Genomic DNA, 26,174 nt, shown 5'->3' on the forward strand with positions numbered 1-26,174 from the left:
AATGTAGACTTGCTTGACAGCAATGTGGGAAGACATCACAACAAAATGAAGTCGAGAAAATTGTATTTTCGATTGTTCTTCCACGTGGCTGACATAAGTGTTATAAATGCTTGGATTCTGTACAGGAAAGTAAATGAATGTAAGCAAGCAAGTTGTCAGCTTATCAACCAGAAAAAATTTCGCATTGATCTTACACAAACCGTGTGTAAAATTGGAAAAAAAGTATTCTAGGCGAGGTCGACCAAGTTCAGATTTCGTTGAGGAACAGAGAAAAAAGTTTCAAGGATCATTAATTTCATCGACTGACGTAAGGAAGGATTCTAGCGATTATTTTCCCCTGTGGAATAAGAAACGTACAACTTGCAAGATGCCTTTATGTAAGGGTTACACCTTCATCACGTGTGAGAAATGCAAACGGAACCTCTGTTTGAACATAGGAAAGAATTGTTTCAAGGCTATCCATGCTAACTAGCTGGAGTAGAGTGTGGATTGAGACCAACATATTCAAAATCAATCGCTGGAACTGCTGCTTAACTCAGGACATTCATGAACTTGAACCTGTACGGTTATGTACTTAATTGCACAGCTTTGCACATGTGCAAAACAAAGGAAAACCGTACGTTGACATTGATTTTGAAAATATATTTTTTGTGTTTTATTTGGTGATTATTTACCACAATTGTGACTGAAAATAAATAAATTTTTGAAATTTCAAAAAATTGTGTATTTAAGGGTTAAAGTTGTTGACAGTATCTATTTCATCACTTCCAACTTTCTACTGGACTGTTTTAGAATTCATACTTATCACCAAGTCACACTGATGACCAATCCCATTCTTTTAAATTCTTCTAGTTTGGCTTGCATTTCTGCTTCCATTTCTCCCCATATCATTAAGTCACTGGGAAACAAAATGACATTTCTTGTTTGATCCTTCCTTTTAACTACTTTAATTAACTCATCCATTATGATAAGAAAAGTGAAGACAGACAGACAGACAGACAGACAGACAGACAGACAGACAGACAGACAGACAGACAGACAGACAGACAGACAGACAGACAGACAGACTTCCTCATTGGACTCCACTCTTTGCTTCAAATCAATCTACCCTCTATGGATGTGCACACAGCCCTTGGATTTCTTGATATAGTTGTCTTACTCTAAATATAATGCCTTGTGGCACTTATGTCTTAAACATTTCCATATGTCTGCATGGTACATGGTTATTTGCACCGCATGGCTAAATGGTTAGCATGCTGGCCTTTAATCCAAGGGCTCCTGGGTTCTATTCCTGACCAGGTTGAGGATTTCAACCTTAATTGATTAATTCCCCTGGTTTTAGGACTAGGTGTGTGTGCACTATCTTCAACATTAGAATTCATCATAGGTAGGGCCCCATCCCCACAGACATGCAGGTTGCCTACAGGCCTGCACCAGGGCTCTCCGGAGGCCATATTTTAAATGGTGATATGCCCTTTCGATGTCAGAAATACGACTATAATTGTTTTTTTTTTCTCTCCCAGTACTTTTCAAAGAGCAACTTCGTTTAAAAATGAGATCTATGATAGAACTATCTGGTCTAAATCCATGCTGCTTTTTTCCAGTTTAGGGTCAATAAATTTCCTAATTTCTAATTTTGTATTCCAGGATGAACTCTTGTAACTTTAACCCATTACAGAAAAGGGTTATACATCTATTCTTCCATGACCCTACACAAAGGTCATAAAAACAAATCAACATATACAGATCTGAAAGGGGTGATGCTGATGCAGAATTATTTGATACAATAATCAGTTATGTGAGGAATAGCACAGAAAGAAACCAAATTATAGTGGGTGATCTCAGTTTACCCAATGTTAACTAGGAAGGAAATGAAAATGACAGAAAGCATCACCAACAAATGTGAAGGAAAGATGAATCAGAAAATGAGGAAAGCAACCAGAGGGAAGAATATTCTAGATGTGGTGCTAATAAAACCAGACGAGCTCTATAGAGAAACTGAAGTGATAGATAATATAAGTGATCACAAAGTTCTTCTAGTCTCACTTGAAAATAAATGTGATAGAAAGGTTATAAAAGTAGGACTATTAAACAGTAAGTACCAAATGATTGATGAGAGAGACATGAAAGACTTTTTAAGTAATTATCATAGGTAGAAAATAGTAAATTAAAAACATGTAAACAGCCTATGGAATGGGTTTAAAGCAATTATTAAGGAGTGTGAAAACAGGTACGCACCTTTAAAGACAATAAGGATTGGGAAAGATACACTACATTATAACAGATATAAAGAGATTATGAAGGAGATGCACACTGGATAGAAATAAATGGTTGTGGAAGTAAGGACAGATCGAAGGAACTTACCAAGAAATTGAATTTAGCAAAAAAGTCAGTTATGGATAAGAATCATGAGCACAAGCATAATTGGCAGTCATGAGTGTTAGTGAAAAAGGAAAGGGTACGTATAGGTACTTTAAGGTAGAAAAGGGTTCCAGGAAGGACATTACAGGAATCATTGATGTACAAGGGGAGTGCATATGTGAGGATTTACAGAAGGCAGAAGTATGCAGTCAGCAGGATAATGACCTGGTAGGAGGTGTCTAATACTTGTGAAATACTGAAATTTACCTATGATAATACTGATATTAACAAAAAATATATTTGAAAGGTAGAAAAGAGCTGAAACTGATAAAAAGTCTGGGGATATGGTGGTGGTTTAACATCACACTAACACATCAAAGGTATTTGGCTTTCTGGGAATATACCGAAGGCAATGGTTTGGGATATAGCACCATATCTGAAGTAATTATTTGATTACTTTTTGCATGAAGGAGCTATACCAAATGAACAGAATAGCTATAGTAGTCCCAATGTATACGGGAAAGCGTAGATTTGTTGTTTAAAGCTCTGGAAAAACAATCTTTCTGATTATATTAGACACATTTGCACAATTACTAACTGGTTTGACAGAAGGCAGTTCAGGTTTAAGAAAATTTATTCTAGTGAAGCTAAACTTATAGGATTCCAGCAAGGTATAGCAGATATTTTAGATTCACGATGTCAAACAGGCTGAATTGCTATTGAACTATCCAAGGCTTATGAAAGGGTAAATCATGGGAGGCTACAGACAAAAATGAGGGCTACTGGACTAAACAAGAGTGACTGAATGGGTGGCTAAATTTCTAGAAAACAGAATACAGAGAATTACAGTAGACGAAGCATTACACTAGCCAACATGATTTTGTGGTAAAATAGAAAATATGTAATTCTTATGGAAATCACTGCCCCGATTCTGAAAATGGTGCTATTTTTTTTCCTATCACGTCTAGTTTTGACACAATTCAGTGTTTTAGTATCTGCATGAATTCGTAAGATACTCGCGCAACTTTTTTTTAGAATACAATTATGTGATTTGATTTGTTATTGTTTGCATTTTATTATAGGTTTATTGCTGTCTAAATTTTCATTTTGTAGTTGGGGGTTTCCTGGTAAATTCATAACAAACTCCCCCAGATACGCAATAGACCGCGAGGTATGTAGGATTGAAGATAAGACAGTTGAGCGTTTGTCTTCCATCTTAGACCACTTGAGTAAACAGACGTGTTAAAAGCCCCAGCCCTTATGCAATGTTTATGATGGACTGATAAAGCAGTTTCCTTGCAAAGATAACAGTCCGAAAGTATTATACTCACGAAGATGAACTTTTATTTTGTATGGATGTTTCAAATCTTCTACGTCAATTGGGAGAGAAAGAGTATGATCCTAGTAACTGGCGTGTTTTTATTGACTCTTCCAAAAGAAGTTTAAAGACTGTTTTGCTTCATAATCAAAATTTTTTGGCATCCGTACTACTTGCACACTCCACAAAAATGTCTGAAACATACGAGACCTTAAAGTTGGTGCTTGAAAAATTAAATATCACGAGCATGGGTGGCAAATTTGCGGCGATTTGAAGATCAGTGGATTGTTGCTGGGACAACAAAAAGGCTATACAAAATGTTCCTGTTTCCTATGCGAATGGGATAGCAGGGCATGGAATAAACATTGGGATACAGTGAATTGGCCAGAAAGGAAACAAGTACAACCAGGATCCAAAAATGTCTTGAATGTAAGTCTTATTGACCGTGAAAAAATTCTACTTCCACCCTTGCACATCAAATTAGGATTGATGAAACAGTATGTCAAGGCATTAGATAAAAGTAGCCTATGCTTCCAATATTTATCCACTAAATTTCCCCCATTATCAGATGAAAAAAATCAAAGAAGGTGTATTTGATGGACCACAGATTCGTAAACTGATGAAGGAAAAAATTTCACGGACACGATGACCAAAATTAAGAAAGAGGCATGGAACGCATTCAAAGATGTAGTGACTAAATTCCTTGGCAACATTAAGGACCCTCAGTACAAAGAAATTGTAAGGAAAATGTTGGTAAAGTTTAAGGAACCAGTTGTAATATGAGCCTTAAGCTTCATTTCTTAGCTTCGCATCTGGATTATTTCCCTCTAAATTTAGGAGCTGTCAGTGAAGAACAAGATGAAAAGTTTCACCAGGATCTCAAAGATGCAGAACGACGCTATCAGGGACATTGAGATGTGAATATCACGGCCGATTACTGTTGGTCGATTGCACGAGACGACCCTTCTAGAGATCATTCGGGAACTTAAAAAACCAGGAAATTCCACGGAAAACGGGAAAAGACGGAGGTGTGAATCTAACCTGCACATAATGTAAGTAAAAAAACTATGCATGTTTAACCATGTAATTTTATTCAAGGTACGGTTATATTAATTTAAAAGCAACTGTACAGCCGAAACTAAATAGGCGCTTTATGCTTCAGTTTCACGAATTTCAATATACATTAAAAATATAATGCAAACCATCTACTTTCTTACAAAGTACCATTTATTTGTATTTAATGCATGCAAAATATGATTACGTTTTGCAAGCTGAAATTTAATCAATACTAAGTATCAACAATTTTACGTAAGAACAAAATAACATTTTGTAAAATTGCCACTAAACCAGACGTGATATGCCAAAACTAATTTTTTTCTTGAATTCTGCGTTAAGAAATTCATAAAACCCACCTATTTTCGTTTTTACCGCACAAAAAAGTTTTTTTGCAGGCTAGTGTTATCTGATCCTGCAATGATTAACAGGGGAAAATTTCTTATACTGTATATATAAATAAAGAACTGGACTTACAGAAGAGGCTTTATGCAGATGATGTAATACTGGTTAAGTGCAAGACAGGGACAGTTGTCCCTAACTTTTCCAGGATAAACTATCTACCTACCTACCTACCTATCTATCTATCTATCTATCTATCTATCTATCTATCTATCTATCTATCTATCTATCTAATACTGTATAGAGCAATAAATAAGTTACAATATTGTGAATGACTGCAAAAAGACCTCAGCTAAGTTGCAAGATGGACAACAGACAATGGTATGGTAAACAGGGTGAAAAGTCAGGTGGTTTCACAGAGAGGAAAAGTCAGCTCACTTTTAATTGCTCAGTTGACTGAGTGAAAGTACCTCATGGGGATCATTATAAGTACCTCTGTGTTACTGTGATAGAAGGAAAGATCTTTAGTGGGGCAATCACATTAACAATGTGGTAAATAAAGGTTACAGATCTCTTCTTATGATTACGAGGGTATTTAGGAGTTGTAGTATGGATGTACAGGAAATGCATATGTAGCTTGTACCCTCCATTAGAGTATGGTTCCAGTGTACGGGACCCTGGCCAGGATTACTTTATTTGAGAAATGGAAAAGATTTCCAGGAAAAGTTTAGTGTTAAGAAAATGTTACAAACTTTGGGCTGGGAAGGCTTGCGAGTAAGGAAACGAGGGCTTGACTAACCAGTGGGTTCCGAGCTTTCAGTGGAGAGATGGCGTGGAGTGACAGTCGACAAATAAGCTCAAATGGGGTTTTTAAAAGAAGGAAAGATCATAATATGGCAATAAAGTTGGAATTCAAGAAGAAATATTGGGGCAGGTATTCATTAATAGAAAGAAGAATTAGAAGACTTGTAATAATTTACCAAGGAAGATAATGATGATTGTTGTTTAAAGGGGCCTAACACCTAGGTCATTGGCCCCTAATGGTACAAGGAGCAAAGAAATGAAAATAATAATAATAATTATTATTATTATTATTATTATTATTATTAATAATAATATTAATATTATTATTAATAATAATAATAATAATAATAATAATAATAATAATAATAATAATAATAATAATAATTGTACCGGGCGGTACACCTCCACGCCGCTAATTCAAACTTTGCGCCTGTTGAAACTCCTCTGCTGGATGAAGTCTGAACTTTATCTACTGTGTTAATTTTCAAGTTTCTCAGAAGATGTCACTACTTGGAAATGTTGAAGTTTCTGAATTGGGTCGTTTTTGACGTATTTTTGTTTTTCCTGTAGTAAGAAGTGTGAACATTCTCTTCTAGAGGACACTACTGAAGAACTACAATGGTGCACTCTAGTGCGAAGTGAAAGAACTGTTTTTTTTGGGAGAAATTTTGATTTCAAAAGTTTGTTTCTTGTTAAATTTCTTTCTGTTATTGTTTAAGTTGGCAATATTAACCCTTTCTTTCCCCTTGTTTTGAATTTAGCCAATCCCAAATTTCTCGAATTAATTTTCCACCAATAATGTGTTTCTTCTTCGTTTTGTGTAGGGGTTTTCTTGGTTAACCAATAAAATTGTTGTGGGAGGGTGTTCTCATTCCTGAAACGCCTTAAACTTTCCGCGAGAGTATATAAACTGCTGATTTTAGGGTCTCTGTGCTACTTCTGTAACATCTTTCAGTGTGTAAAGTACGTAGCAGGGGGCGGGAAGCGCCTCTTTCTTCGGGCAGCAGTTCATCCACAAGGTAATGGCCGTTTAACTTCTTTTCTTGCTAGCTCAGCAGTTTAACTCTCGGGGCAGGTCCGAAGCCTTTTACCATGTAACTTTCCCTTAAAATGTAAAAACACTTGGTATCTATTCTATCTTTTTAAACTACAAATTGGGATAGAGAGTGTTTAACCCTCTCGAGCTCCCACTCATATCGCATTGAGGTGAACTTATTTTCACAACCTTTTCTTCCTTAACGTAATGTAAATTGTCTGGTTATATAAGTCACCTCTTTAGTATGGCATTAGCGGCCTAGTGCCAGATTAGGTTTTAAACAAAATGTATTAGGAGTGCAAGAACGCCTCCTCTCAAGTTGGTGTTTTTTGAGGCCATGTAATTTTCATGTTTCTTTACTTAATAGGCCTCAGTAGGTTGGGTATTTTACCTCTGTGTTTATGTCCTTAGAGGACAACTTGAAGGTGGAGTTTGGTGTGGCCTTTGATAGGCTTAAACTTTGAGAGCAGATCGCTCTTTTGACATTTGTTTCTGCGTGCCTCTAGGAGGCTTTACTGTGTAATTGGGAGCCAGTGCTCCTGGGCATGATTGGGGTTTTCTGCCCCTCTGTTGTATCTTGTTTTTGGGGTAAGGTTGGGCTAATTGCTCAAGAATTGTGAGTTCGGGGCTCGAAGCCCAAATCCTGTTAGTACTGTAATTGTACGTTTGTTGCCTTGCTACTCTGTACCTACCATTCTTGTTATTTCTTAATTTTGAAAAGAAAATATAACCTTGTTAAATTTTACCTTAACTTTAATTTCATAGTTTGAGACCCGTTCACCCCCGCACCTTCTTTCACCTCTGCTGTTCCACAGATACCTCGGAACAAGTGGTAGCAGAGCATGGTTGAATGGGTCTCAATTTAGCCCCTTTTGACGGCTAAACATTGCTTTGATTACAACTCTAACAATTTTCTCAGTTGCTGGAATTTTTGATTTTTCCTTTTTCAAAATTGTTCTGTCATCATGCCCGGCCCTCGCGATGTTCTCCATCTTAACTATTTGCGCAAGGAGGAGTTGATCTATGAATTAACTATTAGAAATGTGCAATCTGGAGGCACGGTTGCGGTAGATACAAATAAGCTTAGAGAGTCCCTTGATTTGCCCATTTCCATCCCTACTTTGGGAGAGAAAGAAATTGACGACTCTCTCTCCACGATCACTGACAATACTACTGAGCTAGCATCTGTAGTTAGTTTTTTTTGAAGAGAATGATCCTTCTCCTAATAAAATTAAACGTGTGCAAGCCAGGTTATTTGATTTTTCTAATAGAGTTAACGATCTGTTGTCTCTGAAGTTGAATGACGTTCAGAGGAAGGAAGCTAGTATGGTTCTTGAAAATCTTTCTGAATTATCCAGTAAGGTTACCCAATTGTTAACTGGGGAAGTTCCTCCCAAAACTGATCAACCCACCACGGTGAATGTAGGTAGCAAGGAAGAAACTCGCTAAGGGAGAAGTCAATAGGAAAACCGTTGCAGCTCAAACAACCTCTGCCCCATTGGACGAGTCTGAACGCCGTAACTCGTTGAATAACGTACGTTCTGAATTAACTTCTTTGCCACTTAAACCTTTACCTACTATGTCACCTGGGTTCAGCAGCTTGCCTCATCCATTAGCAATGTTGCTCAGAGGTATCTCTAAGTTTTCTGTTAATACCGCCAGTGAAGTAATTTCATTTTTAAGGTTTTTAGTTGAGTTCCAGGACCATGCTCTTGTTTTTTCTCTTTCTCCATGTCAGATTTTGCAAATCATCTATCCCTATGCAATTGGTATTCTCTCAGACAAAATAGCAAGAGCCATTGCCGAGCAATCATCTACTGAAGACTTCCACGCCCACTTGCTAGCTAACTTCATCCCGGCTAGGGCAAGGTCCTCACTTATTCAGAAGTACTATTATCGTGTACAGCGGTTGGATGAAAACTTGGCAGATTTCATCCAAGATATTAAGTTCTGTACTAGGGTGTTTGCTCTTTACTTCCCTGAAGATCAGATTGTACAGGCTATTGTGGAAGGCATTTCACCATCCTATAGGTCATATTTGTGTTTCGCGGCATGCCCGCAAACCTTCTCTGAACTTGAAGCATTGGCCGTCTCAGCGGAAGGAGTTAGATACGCCGATTCCTTGCGTGTCGCGAAAGAACCCCCTCCTTCTTTTAGTAATCCTCGGCCTCCATCTCGCCGACCAGTCACACCCCGTAAATGTTATGCTTGCGGGTCGCCTGACCATCTTCGCAATAAATGTCCATTGGTCAAATCTAGTAGGGCAAATAATGGAGCTGGTTCATCACAAGGTTGTTTTAAATGTGGGGCTTTCTCACATATCGCCAAGAATTGCCCAAATTCGAATAGCACCCCCTCCTGCTCAACTTCTGGCGCAAATTCCACCAATGCCAATAATAAAAAGTGACTAGCGGCTTTGGCTGAGTCGACTAATCCATCTTCCCGAGGCTCAGCCCCTGGTAAACAGGTCGAAAATTCAGGGAAAATTCATCTTTTGAATGCCCCAAAGAATGTCTTAGGATTGCAGCGGATACCCCCGCACCCGTACCTTTTCTCAAAATTGAGTTAAATAATGAGCCTATAACAGCTCTATTAGATTCAGGCAGTGTTTGTTCTATTATTTCGGCTGAATGGTATTCAAAATTGAAATCTGTTTGTAAGCTTCCTGACTATGGCTTGTCTGCGGTCCAATATTTTTCGGCTAATTCATCTCCATTAGAAATTCTAGGTTCTTTAAATGTCAAAATTCGTATTTTTAAATTTACATGGAAAATCAAATTGTTTGTGGCTAAGCACTTGTCTTGCCCCATTATATTGGGAGCTGACTTCATTTCTCACACTGGTCTTGTGCTCGATCTTCAGAGTAAGTCGTGCACATTCAAATTTGCTTCCAATTGTAAAATCCCCTTGTTAAAGTGTAATTCTGTATCATGTTCCTCTATTTCGCCTACCCAGGATGAGATGTTGTTAGACCTTAGACATCTACCTGAGGAGCAGGCTGATAGTATTCGTAAGTTGTGTCAGTCGTTTCCAGAGGTGTTCTCTGATACTCTTGGTGTTACTGACCTTATTGAATACAAAATTGAAGTCACGGATTCGATTCCGGTCCGTTTTCCACCATATAGGCTGTCTCCACCTAAAATGAAGGCTCTGAAAGAAATTATTGATCAAATGTTGAAGGATGGTATTATTAGGCCCTCTGAGTCGGCGTATTCTTCGCCTATTTTTCTAGTCCCGAAACCCCAAGGGGGCTTCAGGCCTGTCATTGATTATAGGGCTCTCAATCGGAAGGTGGTGTTACAATCTGTGCCCCTTCCTGACCTTCATTCTTGTTTTTCATGGTTTCGTAAGGCCAAGTTCTTCACCATCTTGGATTTGAATCAGGCTTATAATCAAATTCCCCTAGCTGAAGAGTCTAAACATCTTACAGCGTTTGCCACGGATTGGAATTTGTATGAATACAACCGCGTGCCTTTCGGGCTCCCCACGGGAGCAGCTGTACTCACTAGACTGCTAGATAGGGTCTTCTCCGACATCAAATTTGAGTACTTGTATCACTACCTTGATGATGTCGTCATATTTTCGGAGACTTTTGAAGAACATCTAGATCATCTGCGAGAAGTTCTCAATCGCCTTCGTAAGGCTGGGTTAACTGTTAAGTTGTCCAAGGTTGCCTTTGCTAAGCCCTCCATGTCATTCCTAGGGCATATTGTGTCACCTGATGGTGTTGCTGTCGATCATTCTAGAACACAGGCCATCCGTGATTTTAAACCTCCCAAGGACATCAAAGGTATCGCCAGGTTCATTGGTATGGTGAATTTCTTCAGGAAGTTTATTCCTAACTTCGCTAACAGAGCGGCGCCCTTGAACCTTCTTCGTAGGAAAGGCATCAAATTTGAGTGGGGACCTTCTCAACAAGCCGCTTTTGAAGATCTTAAATTAGCTCTCTGTAATGCCCCTGTCCTTGCTATGCCCGATTTCTCGAAGAAATTCATCGTCCAAACCGACGCGTCATCGTCGGCGGTAGCTGCAGTCCTTCTTCAAGAGACTGAACTAGGGAGGCGACCCATCGCCTATGCGTCTAGGACTCTATCGGCTCAAGAAGCCAAGTATTCCATCTATGAGCTCGAAGGTTTGGCAGTCTTATTTGCCTTAGAAAAGTTCCGTCTCTATCTGGAACATGTCAAATTCGACCTGGAGACCGATAATCAAGCCTTAAGCTGGGTCTTAGGTAGGCCGCGTCGTACTGGTCGTATAGCCCGTTGGGCCATCCGAATTTCTGCCTTCCAATTTGACGTTAGGCATATCAGAGGTACTGAAAATGTCGTTGCAGACGGACTCAGCCGTATGTTTTCCAGCGACGTCGAGACCCATGAACCGGTCGATTGTTCATCATCTCCCGAGTCCATACTATCTGAGGTTAATGCCATCTTAACAGATGCTCCCATGCTCTTTAGGGACATTGAGAAATATCAACGTGAAGATCCGACGCTGGCTCCGATAATGGAAACCCTTTCTTCTGGGGAACATGTTGTCCCTTATGTCTTGAGGAATGGTGTTCTATGTTGCCCTTCGAGGCATGATAAGATGATGAAGGTTGTCGTCCCAGCTGTTCTTGTACCTATGATCTTCAAGTACTATCATGAGACCCCATTAGGGGGGCATCTAGGAATCTTTAAAACTCGTGAAAAGATTCGTGAAAGGTTCATCTGGAAGGGTATGGACGGTGAAATCCGTGAACTAGTAAAAGCTTGTAAATCTTGTTTGCTTAATAAACCCACCATGTCCACCAAGGTAGGCCTTTTGTCTTCTCATCAGGCTTCGCGCCCCATGGAACGCCTGTATATTGATTATGTAGGACCCTTCCCCCAGTCAAAGGGAAATGCCAACAAGTTCATCTTTGTATGCGTAGATGGTTTTACAAGATTTTCCTGGTTATTTCCGACTAAGCTGGCTACCGCTCAGTCCACCATTACTTGTCTAAATTCTATCTTTGCTTCTTTTGGTCCGTGTCAATATATTGTGTCTGATAATGCTAAGGCTTTTACATCTAATCTATTTCGTAAATTCTGCTTTGACCTGTCCATCTCTCATGTGACAACTTCTGCTTATTACCCTCAACCATCTCTGGCTGAACGGGTTAATCGTAATCTCAGGTCCGCGCTTATTGCCTATCATCATGAAGATCATTCCAGGTGGGACACGTCCCTGCATTGGTTAGCTTTTGCCTTGAATTCGGCGGTTCATGAATCTCATAAGTTTACTCCAGCTTCTTTGATGTTCAAGTTCGTTCCCAACACGCCGCTCTCTAACCTCTGGTCTCTGAGTGACATTCTACCCGAGACAATAGATCCAGATAATATTAAAGATCTTTGGAAGAAGGCTAAAGCCAATCTTAAGGTGTCTCATGAAAGATTAGGGAAAGATATGATCGTGGACGGAGACCCACCAATTTGAAGATAGGTGACCAGGTGATGGTCAAAAATTTTGTTCCCGCGGGCAAGCTTGCCCCCAGATTTCATGGGCCGTGCATAATTCTCAATTTTCTTACGCCGGTCACATTATTATTAAGCAATCCAGCCACCGAGAGGATATTTAGGGTTCACCTGTCGCAGGTGAAACCTGTATAATTTCTGTGCTAACTTGCTTCGTATAATTTTGAAAGAAATATGAAGGTTATATTTTTTTGAGGGTTTTCACCTATAAGGCCTTCTGCCCTTTCAATAATGTTCTTTATATGTAAGCATTTTTGTAAAACCTTCCCCGAACCGTTAAACTACCATCCTGTCCTTGCCACGGCCATTACCACGCTCCCGTCTCCTGCTCCACAACACACAGTGGCTTGTATATGAAATGAATTTCTCCACGCCGCTGGCCCCTCAACCTCACCAAAATGAATGTACCCTACTATCATTCTGGTCCAACAAAAATTCTGCCGTCGAGCTTTAATGTTTCAGTGCCCCTGCAGCCGCGCGGCGCCGTGCCGCGACTGGGATAGAGGAAGGGCCCCCTCTACTCCAGCGAGGTCGACCTGTGCACGGCGAGCCGGAGCCCTCCTCCCGGCCAAGGCTGATGTGCGGCGCACAACCTGCTACTTGCCCGCAGCCTGTATATGTTCGCCGCGGGCGTGGCGTGCTTCAACACCACTACTCCTCTCATAGTGCGGGCGAGCGGTATCTCAGGGTACTTGAGGGGTCCGAGTCAAAGTCATCGGCAACTGATATATTTAGTCAGTTACATGGACGTTTCACATCAACAATTATTACCTGTTTGGATTTTACTGCAATATCTGGTGGACTTAGAAAATTTTCTTCTCTTTCAAGAATTTAAAGTTTTTCCTTCTGAATTCAACTTCTACAAACATAAAGACATTACATCAGCAATAACTATAAAGAATTTTGAATCTGGATCCTATCGCTTAAGAAAATTTGTTTGTAAATACTTCTGCAATTAGTCTCCATATCAACATCATAACTTGGACCTTGTTTTCAAACAAATTTCATGTGTCACCCCTGGAGGGACTTTTGGGGGGGGGGGGGGAGGTCTGTACCGGGCGGTACACCTCCACGCCGCTAATTCAAACTTTACGCCTGTTGAAACTCCTCTGCTGGAGGAAGTCTGAACTTTATCTACTGTGTTAATTTTCAAGTTTCTCAGAAGATGTCACTACTTGGAAATTTTGAAGTTTCTGAACTGGGCCGTTTTCGACGTATTTTTGTTTTTCCTGTAGTAAGAAGTGTGAACATTCTCTTCTAGAGGACACTACTGAAGAACTACAATGGTGCACCCTAGTGCGAAGTGAAAGAACTGTTTTTTTGGGAGAAATTTTGATTTCAAAAGTTTGTTTCTTGTTAAATTTCTTTCTGTTATTGTTTAAGTTGGCAATATTAACCCTTTCTTTCCCCTTGTTTTGAATTTAGCCAATCCCAAATTTCTCGAATTAATTTTCCACCAATAATGTGTTTCTTCTTCGTTTTGTGTAGGGGTTTTCTTGGTTAACCAATAAAATTGTTGTGGGAGGGTGTTCTCATTCCTGAAACGCCTTAAACTTTCCGCGAGAGTATATAAACTGCTGATTTTAGGGTCTCTGTGCTACTTCTGTAACATCTTTCAGTGTGTAAAGTACGTAGCAGGGGGCGGGAATCGCCTCTTTCTTCGGGCAGCAGTTCATCCACAAGGTAATGGCCGTTTAACTTCTTTTCTTGCTAGCTCAGCAGTTTAACTCTCGGGGCAGGTCCGAAGCCTTTTACCATGTAACTTTCCCTTAAAATGTAAAAACACTTGGTATCTATTCTATCTTTTTAAACTACAAATTGGGATAGAGAGTGTTTAACCCTGTCGAGCTCCCACTCATATCGCATTGAGGTGAACTTATTTTCACAACCTTTTCTTCCTTAACGTAATGTAAATTGTCTGGTTATATAAGTCACCTCTTTAGTATGGCATTAGCGGCCTAGTGCCAGATTAGGTTTTAAACAAAATGTATTAGGAGTGCAAGAACGCCTCCTCTCAAGTTGGTGTTTTTTGAGGCCATGTAATTTTCATGTTTCTTTACTTAATAGGCCTCAGTAGGTTGGGTATTTTACCCCTGTGTTTATGTCCTTAGAGGACAACTTGAAGGTGGAGTTTGGTGTGGCCTTTGATAGGCTTAAACTTTGAGAGCGGATCGCTCTTTTGAAATTTGTTTCTGCGTGCCTCTAGGAGGCTTTACTGTGTAATTGGGAACCAGTGCTCCTGGGCATGATTGGGGTTTTCTGCCCCTCTGTTGTATCTTGTTTTTAGGTTAAGGTTGGGCTAATTGCTCAAGAATTATGAGTTCGGGGCTCGAAGCCCAAATCCTGTTAGTACTGTAATTGTACGTTTGTTGCCTTGCTACTCTGTACCTGCCATTCTTGTTATTTCTTAATTTTGAAAAGAAAATATAACCTTGTTAAATTTTACCTTAACTTTAATTTCGTAGTTTGAGACCCGTTCACCCCCGCACCTTCTTTCACCTCTGCTGTTCCACAGATACTTCGGAACAATAATAATAATAATAATAATAATAATAGTAATAATAATAATAATAATAATAATAATAATAATAATAATAATAATAATAATAATAATAATAATAATAATATTTGCTTTACGTCCCACTAACTACTTTTACAGTTTTCAGAGACGCCGAAGTGCCAAAATTTGATCCCGCAGGAGTTATTTTATATGCCAGTAAATCTACCGACACGAGGCTGACATATATGAGCACCTACAAATACCACCGGACTGAGCCAGGATCGAACTTGCCACGTTGGGGTCAGAAGGCCAGCGCCTCAACTGTCTGAGCCACTCAGTCTGACAAAATGAAAGTTAAAACTTCAAAATGTATCCACTGACTAGAATATAAAACAAATAGTGATGAAAAATGATTGTGAAACAAAAAACTCTCAGTAGATCCAATTCACAATGTCTTAATTACTGGGATGATACATATTATCTAAAGGGGCCTAAAATCCAGGTCACCAGCCCCTCATAATGGTACTATTCACTGGTAAAGCAGAACCATGGCATGCCTCCTATAGTGGTACTAAGCACAGGTAACGTAGACTCATGGTGTTTCTCGCACTGCGGTACTAATCACAGGAAATGTAGACCCACAGTATGTCACCACAATGGCACCACTCGATGATAACACAAACCCATAGTGTTTCGCACATAAGGGTACTACTCACAAGCTATGCAGACATGTGATGTTCTTTACATAATGGGACTAATCACAGGCACTGGTATTCCCCTGGTATTCCTCACTTAGTGGAACTAATCATAGGCCACGTATACTCATGGTGTTAACCACATAGTGGTATTAATCATAGATAATGTAGACGCACGGTGCATCACACATTATGGCAACGCCCACAGGCAACACAAACCCATGGTGTTCCTCACATAATGGTACTACTACTTTCAGGCAACGCAGACCTATGGTTTTACTCACATAGTGGTACCAATCACATGTGCCAGCCAAACTCATGGCGCGTGGCGTTTCTCACATAGTGGTACCAATCACACGTGCCAGCCAAACTCGTGGCGTGTGGCGTTTCTCACTTAGTGGCACTAATCACAGGCAACGTAGACCCATGGTGTTCCGCACTTAATGGTACTATCACAAGTATTCCCATGGTTCTAATGTCATCATACCTTGGTCACCCCTGTTGGTTGCCTCTTACGACAGGCAGGGGATACCATGGGTATATTCTTCTCCCGTGCCCCCCACTCACAGGGGATAAAGATGTTTGACAAATTTCCAACTTCTTTGAAATTATTTAAGAAAAGACTAAATAAACAACTGACAGGGAATCTGCCATCTGGGTGACAGCCTGAATGCAGCTTGGTGGTGACTCGATGATGATGATTGATGACATCAAAACCATCCAGGTAATTAGCAGTTGACCATGACACAAGCCCTTAATTAACCAAAAATTAAAAAAACTCAAATCTTCACTACTAGTAGAAAAATCAACACTTTGTTTAAAGCTTCATCATGCTGATAGCTAGACATGATAGGTTTTGAATGTTCTTAGTAGTTACCCTTAAAATTTCTTTGGTGAGAAAACATTTTTTGTATAAGTGAATTCTCCATATACAGTGGTACAATGATGGCCATCCAGCAGAGAATAAAAGTATTTCTTTATATAAGAGCATCACTTAATTTAAATTGTACATTCTTCTCAAGATACAAAATTGAGGTCTTTGTGAAACACCAGCCAACCAACGGTAAAGTTTCAGCTCTACTTAGATTCACGACTTGCTATCAACTAGAACCACCAAGTTAATCCCTGCTGACAACACCGCACTGGAAGCACATAGCAGGAGTTCTGTTGATTCTTAGTCCTAAGATTTTCTCATGACTTTTCGTTCTTTAATTTCTAATTGTTCTTTTAATCGCTTTTGTTGTAGGTTGACAGTTTCCGCAGCGTATGGTGCTGCTGGTTCAAGTACTGTATTGTAATGTCATATCTTATTGTTCTATTCCATGAAAAGTATTGTTTATTGTAAACGGTTCTTGTTAGTTTGAAAGCAGTTTACATCTTCGAATTTTTGAAGTTATAAATTTCCTTTCATTATAATTTTCTGTAAACCATTCACCTAGGTATTTGAATTCATTCATCCTTGAGATTTTGTTAGTGCCAATGATAAGTTCTTGTGGTGCATTTTTGATGTCAGTCATATATTCAGTTTTTTCGTATGATATTTGAAGTCCAATTTTTGCTGCTTGTTCTTGTAGAATATCAAGTTGCTTTTGGGCATCTGGTATGTTTTTGGCTCTAAGTGCCATATCATCAGCAAAATCTAGACAGTCAATTTTTATACCTTTATTCTTAGGTACTAAATGGTGAGATGGTGCACCTGCTTTCCTCCATTCTCTGACAACCTTTTCAAGAGCACAACTGAAAATCAATGGAGATACCCCATCTCCTTGTCGCACTCCTGTGTTTATTTGAAATTCCTGACTACATTCACCCCTAAACTTTACTTTAGCTGTAATTTCGGTAAGCAATTCCTTGATATAATATTTGTTGTTATTTGATCTAGTGTAAATTCTGACAAAACATTCATGAGTGATTCTCATCGACCCTGTCATGTGCTTTTTAGAAATCAACGAATGTGATCACATAGTTTTTGTTTGCTGTGGTATGGAAGTATGTTTATTATTATTATTATTATTATTATTATTATTATTATTATTCAGATCAAAGTATAAGTCTTTACTGATGAATAGTCAAGTGGTGATGCAGTTTCCTTTATATCAAGAGCCGTTTCTTTTACATGGCTGTTAAAATGGAATACTGGTATATAACTGAAAATGAATAACATGAAGTTCACACTGAAGTGTTCACTCTATAATTGATCAACTGGTTTCAGCACTGAACTCTTGAAGCAGTTCCTGACAAGTTTGGAAACCAGTACAGGTAGCTAGGTAAATCAAATTCCTGCAACAGTTCTTCCACTGCAAATGGTAATACTTCAACAAACTCTGCCATCGCTGTCAGGCTATGGTCACGCTCTCAGCCAAGAACAACAGCACAATTTAGTGATATCACATTTATGACCCTTGACTCACAACAATGTATTAAAACAGAAATTTTCAAATCAATATCTGAACAAATGGTAACATTCATGCCGTTAGACTTTTGTACCATTTGTCACTATGTTAGTAAATATTGCAATAATCTTGATAAGTGAATGAAATATGAGCAAGAAGAAAACAAAACCCCAATGATTTTGCACTTCTCGTCCCCAAAACCCTGACAAACAAGACTGGCACAAAATGAAACACAGACCTGCTCGCATAATGAAGAAATGCACACCCACCCGAGGGTTTAAGGGATTCTCACACATAATACTGATTCACTGAAATAAACAAAGAAAGCATAACAGACATTCAGCATGATGTTCATTTGCCAATGAGGCAGCTTTATTTCCTACCTGTCAAATAGTGTAGAAGAATGGCAGTTATAGGGTAAACTGCTGGGCTGTAGGTAATGTCTGGACATGCATAACCCAGGACACAAACAACACGATCCACTACATTGCGGCCTTTCCGAGTCAAATGATAGGAGATGTTATGGCAGTGTTCCACAAAGGGCGGCAAGATGATTGTCTTCTCTGGTAGCTCTAAACACACAATTTAGTAGAAACAATTTAGGAAATATCAGTTTGCACAATCATAGTGAATATACAAAACATTAAGATTAGAAACATTCAAACATTTTAATTGAAATTAAACCATATACTATCATCTTTTGGGTCTAAGTGTTAGAAAGGGGCAACCTTAAGAAGGAGGAGCAACAGAAAAGGAAACATGGACAAACATAAAAATACAAAACAAGGACTATCTGAACATCTTTGTACACTGCTGTCTTCAAATAGAGAGGTTCTCTCTACATCAATCCTAATTCTTCTACATCCATTTCTTCTTCGCCACCAAAGGTGATAAATATCATCCAACGGACTGGAGTTCCCCCAGTGGCAAACTGGCCAAGGGTTGCAGCCGGTGTCAAAGACCTGACTAGATGACACCCAATACAGACCCACAAATGCTCAATGGTGAATAAGTTAGTATGGTGATCATAATGACCAGGGTACTGATATCTGAAGATCATTCTGTGTTGCAAGAGCATTATTATTATTATTATTATTATTATTATTATTATTATTATTATTATTATTATTATTATTATTATTATTATTATTATTATTATTATTATATTTGCCTTTATTTGTAGTGGCAAAGTTAGGACTCATGGTCCTCTCTTACACTTAACCACACTTCATTAACATTGTACATCTGAGAGCAATATTCATAATATTATCTTAAAACTACCATTACAAACTAGAAACAAAATATGAAACAAAATAACATTGTTTTCTTCAGATAGTCCACATTCCTCTTCACGACAAATTGCATTTCTACAGCTTAGATGATGTTCACAATGTATCAAGCTTTGTTCCATGTTCCCTCTACAAATACCACCGGCAAAGAAAATGATGAAAACTATGGCATGCCACATGATTCAAAGTGTTTGTCCTGAGTAATGACTAATGGGCTGAGGGCGACAGAAGTGTTGGCTGTCGCCAGTGCCCCACCGAGGTCTAAACCAGGAACCGTTGTTGTGGTGTCAGAGCGTCCAGTGAGTAGCTGAATAGGAGACGGCGTAAGGGACAGTAAATTGTGCACTGCCTTAGAGTACTGTGTGTGTGTGTGTGTGTGTGTGTGTACTTCTGTGGATTGAGGACCACCGTGAATCAGCGATTGAAGCAGTTATCGTGAGCGTGAGGATAATTGGTCGTGTGTTAATATTCACTGTTGTGAGTATCGTCCTGCTGTTGGATACTGTTGAGCTGTTGCCGATTGTTGTTCACTTCATGTGATTGTGTGAAGTACCAGACTATCATTGGAGTTCGAACCAACGAACAGTCGTCGTGTGTTATACAGCCCATGACACTATGTTCAAATTCAGCTATCTACGCACAGCGGCTCTAGGAGGTGACTGGACTTGGGGGAAAGTGAAAGTAAGGATTACAGATGTTATCAGGTAACAACCAGCCGGGACTCCCGATGTGTGTACAGAACAGAGATTTGTAAATAGACTGGTAGGCTAATTAGTGTGCGGCCATTCATAACTGGTCAGAATTGTTTGTTTAATAATAATAAAGTTATTTGCTTTACATCCCACTAACTACTTTTACAGTTTTCGGAGACGCCGATGTGCCGGAATTTAGTCCTGTAGGAGTTCTTTATGTGCCAGTAAATCTACCGACACGAGGCTGACGTATTTGAGCACCTTCAAATACCACCGGACTGAGCCAGGATCGAACCTGCCAAGTTGGGGTCAGAAGGCCAGCACCTCAACTGTCTGAGCCAATCAGCCCGGCTCGGAATTGTTTGTTTTTTAATTATGTGTGTGTACATTTATTAGGCCATCCTGAAATAAATTAGAGTAATGAAACAGATGGAGTTTTATATTCGTAACAGTATGACTACTCATTGTGACAGAATATTCTTGACATACATCTGTACGCTGCAGCTATCAAAGCCACGCTTACAGGCAGAACCATGCACCAGCGATAAGCATTACCAACAATTGTGCAAACAGTACTGTAATTCCCCAGGATGTTCACCTAGTTTCTCTCGAACTATGTTTACAGCACGGACAGTGTATACCTATGCTGTCCTGGCATACTAGCTATAATCACCACTAGTTTCCAACATAATATGCTTCTGGAAACTAGAGGTTTACTCCCTCTGCACAACCTCAGGTATTTGATGGAGAATAGTTGTGATTCTTCCATAATGTTATACTTTTGACCATATTGCCTGCTAATGGGAGCTAATGGGAATGGGAAGCGTTTGCTGGACTTTTGTGCTAGTATGGGTTAGAAGTTACGAATACATTCTTCAAGCATAAGGTTATTCACCGCTACATATGGGAGGGTAGGGAAACCAGATCCATAATAGGCTATATCTTAACCGACTTCGAATTCAGGAAGTCTGTTGGGAATGTACGAGTTTTCCAGGGATTTTTCAATGATACAGACCACTATCTGATCTGTAGTGAACTAAGTATCTCTAGGCCTAGGATAGAGGAAGTGAAATCTGTCTACAAACGAATAAGGGCAGAAAATCACCAGGATGAGGAAACTGGAATTAGGTACAAGTATATGGATATGATTAGTGAGAAGTTTCGAACAGTAGACAGTACGCAGGTTCAGGATATAGAAAGAGAATGGGTGGCATACAGGGATTCTGAAGTAGAAACAGGAAGGGGATGCCTAGGAACAACTGTGTGTAAAGATGGGAAAAAGCAAACATCTTGGTGGAATGATGAAGTGAGAGCAGCTTGTAAACGTAAAAAGAGCTTATCAGAAATGGCTCCAAACAAGGGTCGATGCAGACAGGGAATTGTATGTAGATGAAAGAGCGAAACAAATAGTTGTTGAATCCAAAAGAAGTTGTGGGAAGAATTTGGTAATTACCTGTAAAGGCTAGGACAAGCAGCAGGGAAACCTTTCTGGACAGTAACAAAGAATCTTAGGAAGGAAAAAAACCCAGTGTTTCGGGTAATTCAGGTGAACACAAAATAGGTCCCAGGGAATCACTGGAGAGGTGGAGGCAATACTTTGAAAATCTTCAACGTAAAAGGAAATCTTCCTGGTTGTGTTGCGAACATCCAAACTCATGGGAAGGAGGAAAATGATGATGGTGAAATTATTTACCATCCTTTCCACTTACTCAAGCATAAACTCCATCGTCATAAAGCAGCAGGAATAGATGAAATTAGACCTGAAATGGTGAAGTATAATGGGAACGCAGGGATGGAATGGCTTCATAGAGTAGTAAGATTAGCATGGCGTGTTGGTAAGGTACCTTCAGATTGGACAAAAGCAGTAACTGCACCTATCTATAAGCAAGGGAACAGGAAGGATTGCAACAACTATTGAGGTATCTCACTGATTAATATACCAGGCAAAGTATTCACCGGCATCATGGAAGAGAGGGTGCGATCAGTGGTTGAGAAGAAGGTGGATGAAAACCAGTGTGGTTTCAGACCACAGAGGGGCTGTCAGTATCAGATTTTCAGTATGCGCCAAGTAATTGAAAAATGTTAAGAGAGGAATAGACAGCTGTGTTTTTGTTTCGTAGATCTAGACAAAGCATATGACAGGGTAACGAGGGAAAAAGATGTTCGTCACGCTGGGGGACTATGGAATTAAAGGTAGATTATTAAAATCAATCAAAGGCATTTATGTTGACAATTGGGCTTCAGTGAGAATTGATGGCAGAATGAGTTCTTGGTTCAGAGTACTTACAGGGATTAAATAAGGCTGTAATCTTTCACCTTTGCTGTTCGTAGTTTACATGGATCATCTGCTGAAAGGTATAAAATGGCAGGGAGGGATTCAGTTAGGCAGAAATGTAGTAAGCAGTCTTGCCTATGCTGACGGCTTGATCTTAAAGGCAGATTGTGCCGAAAGCCTGCAGTCCAATATCTTGCAACTTGAAAAGAGGTGCAATGAGTATGGTATGAAAATTAGCCTTTCCAAGACTAAATTAATGTCAGTAGGTAAGAAATTCAACAGAATTGAATGTCAGATTGGTGATACGAAGTTGGACCAGGTAGATAATTTCAAGTATTTAGGTTGTGTGTTCTCCCAGCATGGCAATATAGTGAGATTGAATCAAGGTGTAGTAAAGTTAATGCAGTGAGCTTGCAGTTGCGATGAACAGCATTCTGTAAGGAGGTGGTCAGCTCCTGGACGAAACTAACTTTACATAGGTCTGTTTTCAGACCAACTTTGCTTTACGGGAGTGAAAGCTGGGTGGACTCAGGATATCTTATGAGTTACAAGTAACAGGCATGAAAGTAGCGAGAATGACTGCTGGTACAAACAGGTGGGAACAATAGCAGGAGGGTACTCAGAATGAGAAGATAAAGGCTAAGTTAGGAATGAACTCTAAGTGAATGAAGCTGTACTCTTAAACTGGCCGCAGTGGTGGGGTCATGTGAGGTGAATGGAGGAGGATAGGTTACCTAGGAAAATAATGGATTCTGTTATGGATGATAAGAGAAGTAGAGGGAAACTAAGACGATGATGGTTAGACTCAGTTTCTAACGATTTAAAGATAAGAGGTATAGAACTAAAGGAGGCCACAACACTAGTTGCAAATAGAGGATTGTGGCAACATTTAGTAAATTCACAGAGGCTTGCACACTGAACACTGAAAGGCATAACGGTTTATAATGATAATGTATGTATGTATGTATGTATGTATGTATTCTAGTAGCGCCACAAACAGCATCTTTGGCATTCACTTTCCCTAACGCAATCAGCCTATATCCCGCACAAATATGTAATAATGACTTCTTAGGTCACATTCTTTGTTTGTTCTCCAAACTTTGAATGGATCATAGGTACTCTACATTTTATTTCCATACTGGTGATACATTAGTAAGGTTAAACTCAGAAACTGAATGCCTGATAGGGAATACAAAATGTGAAGCAGATATTTACAAAACGTGTTCCCCTCAGAAATACATTACTACAAGAATAAACAAAATCTATGAAAGAATTTAAAGCTGATGGTGGAGGTGATTTTTGTTTTGAGGAAGAGGTCAAAATGTAGGTCACCTGAGACCAAGAAGCAGCAGCAACTCAAATGATGAGCATACATATAAAACAGAATCAACCAGAAAATGAAAAGATTGTTTGATATGAGCTCATTTTTCAGACAATATGAATCTTACAGCCCTGAATCACTCGTTTGGTTTCAGATTTTAAAAGTTTTCACAAATTTCTTTTTCATTCAGTGATTTTTTCTGTTGAAAATTACATATAAAATCTATATAACACTTATTTTCTTGTTCATATAGTACAAAACAAAACTATAAGCTGTGTGAGTAAAGTAATCCATAAGAAAGCCTTTTACATTTTCTCTCTTCTATTCAATAAAACCTCTCAATATGCCACCTCTAAGATGCAGACACTCCCCTGACATGGACAAAGTTTTATGTCCCGACATGAATTCTACTCCAACAATAATGTTACCTCTCTTCTGTGGACACTTCCAGGTGTGGACATGAACACTTATTCCATGGTCCCAAAATATGCTTTCACCTCTTCACTATGGACACAAATACAGGGTTATTACAAATGATTGAAGCGATTTCATAAATTCACTGTAGCTCCAGGAATTGACATATGGTCACAAAACTCAACAGTCATGTAGGAAAACTCAAAAAGTTTTGGTCTGCTGAAGTCGCACTTCAGATTTCTGGCACAAGAGCACAGCAGCAGTGAGCAGTGCGCAGTGAGACAAGATGGCGACAGGAGCCGAGAAAGTGTTTGTTGTGCTTGAAATGCCCTCACATCAGTCTGTTAACAGTGCATCAACACTTCAGGATGAAGTACCACAAAGATCCACCAACTGCTAACTCTATTCGGCAATGGTATGTGCAGTTTAAAGCTTCAGGATGCTTCTGTAAGGGGAAATCAACGGATTGACCTGCAGTGACTGAAGAAACAATTGATCACGTGCGGGCAAGTTTCATGCGTAGTCCACAGAAGTCGCCAGAGAAAGCAAGCAGAGAGCTTAACATACCACAGTCGACCATTTGGAAAATCTTACGGAAACGACTAAAGCAGAAGCCTTACCGTTTACAATTGCTACAAGCCCCGACTCCCGATGACAAAGTCAAACGCCTTGAATTTTAGGCGCGGTCGCAACAGTGTATGGAAGAGGATGGGTTTAGTACGGAACTTGTCTTCAGTGATGAAGCAACATTTTTTGATAATGGTGCAGTGAACAGACACAATGTGCAAATATGGGGGGTAGAGAATCCTCACACTATCGTGCAACACATTAAAAATTCACCGAAAGTTAATGCATTTTGTGCAGTCTCGCAGTTTAAAGTGTATGGACCCTTTTCCTTCTGTGAGAAAACCATTACAGGACATGTGTATCTGGACATGTTGGAAAATTGGCTCATGCCGTAACTGGAGGAAAGCGCAGACTTCATCTTCCAACAGCATGACGCTCCACACCACTTCCATAGTGATGTTCGTCAATTCTTAAACAGGAGATTGCCAAACCGATGGATCGGTCGTGGTGAAGCTGGTGATCAGCAATTCATGTCATGGCCTCCACGCTCTCCTGACCTAACCCCATGCGATTTCTTTGTATGGGGTTTCGTGAAAGACTATGTTTACAACTCCTCTCCCAACAAACCTGCCAGCACTGCGAGCTCGCATCAACCATGCTTTCGAATCGCACTGATAGGGACATGCTGCGCCAAGTGTGGGACGAACTTGATTATAGGCTTGATGTCTGCAGAATCACTAAAGGAGCACATCAAACATTTCTATATGTCAAACAAACAAAAACCTGAGTTTTTCTATGTGTGTGCAAAGCCTTGTGACAATATGTCAAATAATAAAGTTATTGTAGAGCTTTGGAATCGCTCAAATCATTTGTAATAGCCCTGAAGACTGAACTGCATGACAGTGTAGGTTTATACATTTCAAAAGACTTGTGAATACAATTGAATGTAGTGCACCATAGGTACTGTATTTCCTAGAAATGTTTGTGCATCTAGGCTGTACGTAGTACCCTGCTGCGTATCTGCAAGTACAGTAGCATTAGTAGGAATTTGAAAGGAGAGCCATAAATCTGTTACTCTTCATTTCCACATAGTGAAGTCCACTCTTAGCACTGGCAATGGAGCGTCAAGGTGAGAGACCCCGCAGTTCTGTGTACTCTGTTTCTTTCAGTACCATAGCTATGACATCTAAAAGGTAAAGTTTAACAATTCGGAAAAAGGTTGAAGTTATAGAGAGGCAACAGAAAAATACAAACCAAGTACTCGGGTAAATTCGGTGTGGGCAAGGCACAAATAAATTCAACTCTCAGACAAAAATACAGCATATTAAAACTGTGTGAGAACAGTGATAGTAAAAACTAATTTCCTAAAACTCAAGGTCTTCCTCTGTTTGAATGGCTTAAAACTGCAAGAAACACATTCTTATCTCTGGTACTATTACTCAAGAAAAGGATACAGAAGTAGCAAGAGAAGATTTTAGAGCTTCGAATGGTTGGCTGGAAAAAAAGTGAGTTAGGTACAACATTAGCTACAAAACTGTGTGTAGGGAGTCTGCTGATGTCACTGGCCAACAAACTTAAGAGTAGAGAGAGAAAGTGTCCTCCATTATTGCAAGTTATAA

General features: G+C 39.5%; 1 protein-coding gene across 2 annotated transcripts in view; it reads right to left on the reverse strand.

Annotated features, from left to right (window-relative positions):
* The window catches only part of sky (GTPase-activating protein skywalker), a 392,630-nt gene that overhangs the window by 174,012 nt on the left and 192,444 nt on the right, over window positions 1–26,174 (reverse strand). For both annotated transcript variants that reach the window (XM_067151605.2, XM_067151606.2), the window contains exon 3: window positions 18,381–18,569. In XM_067151605.2, the coding sequence (XP_067007706.2) occupies window positions 18,381–18,569 (189 nt within the window). The remainder of the gene's footprint in view (window positions 1–18,380; window positions 18,570–26,174) is intronic.

This window comes from Anabrus simplex, chromosome 7, assembly GCF_040414725.1.
Source record: "Anabrus simplex isolate iqAnaSimp1 chromosome 7, ASM4041472v1, whole genome shotgun sequence".
Taxonomy (NCBI): domain Eukaryota; kingdom Metazoa; phylum Arthropoda; class Insecta; order Orthoptera; family Tettigoniidae; genus Anabrus; species Anabrus simplex.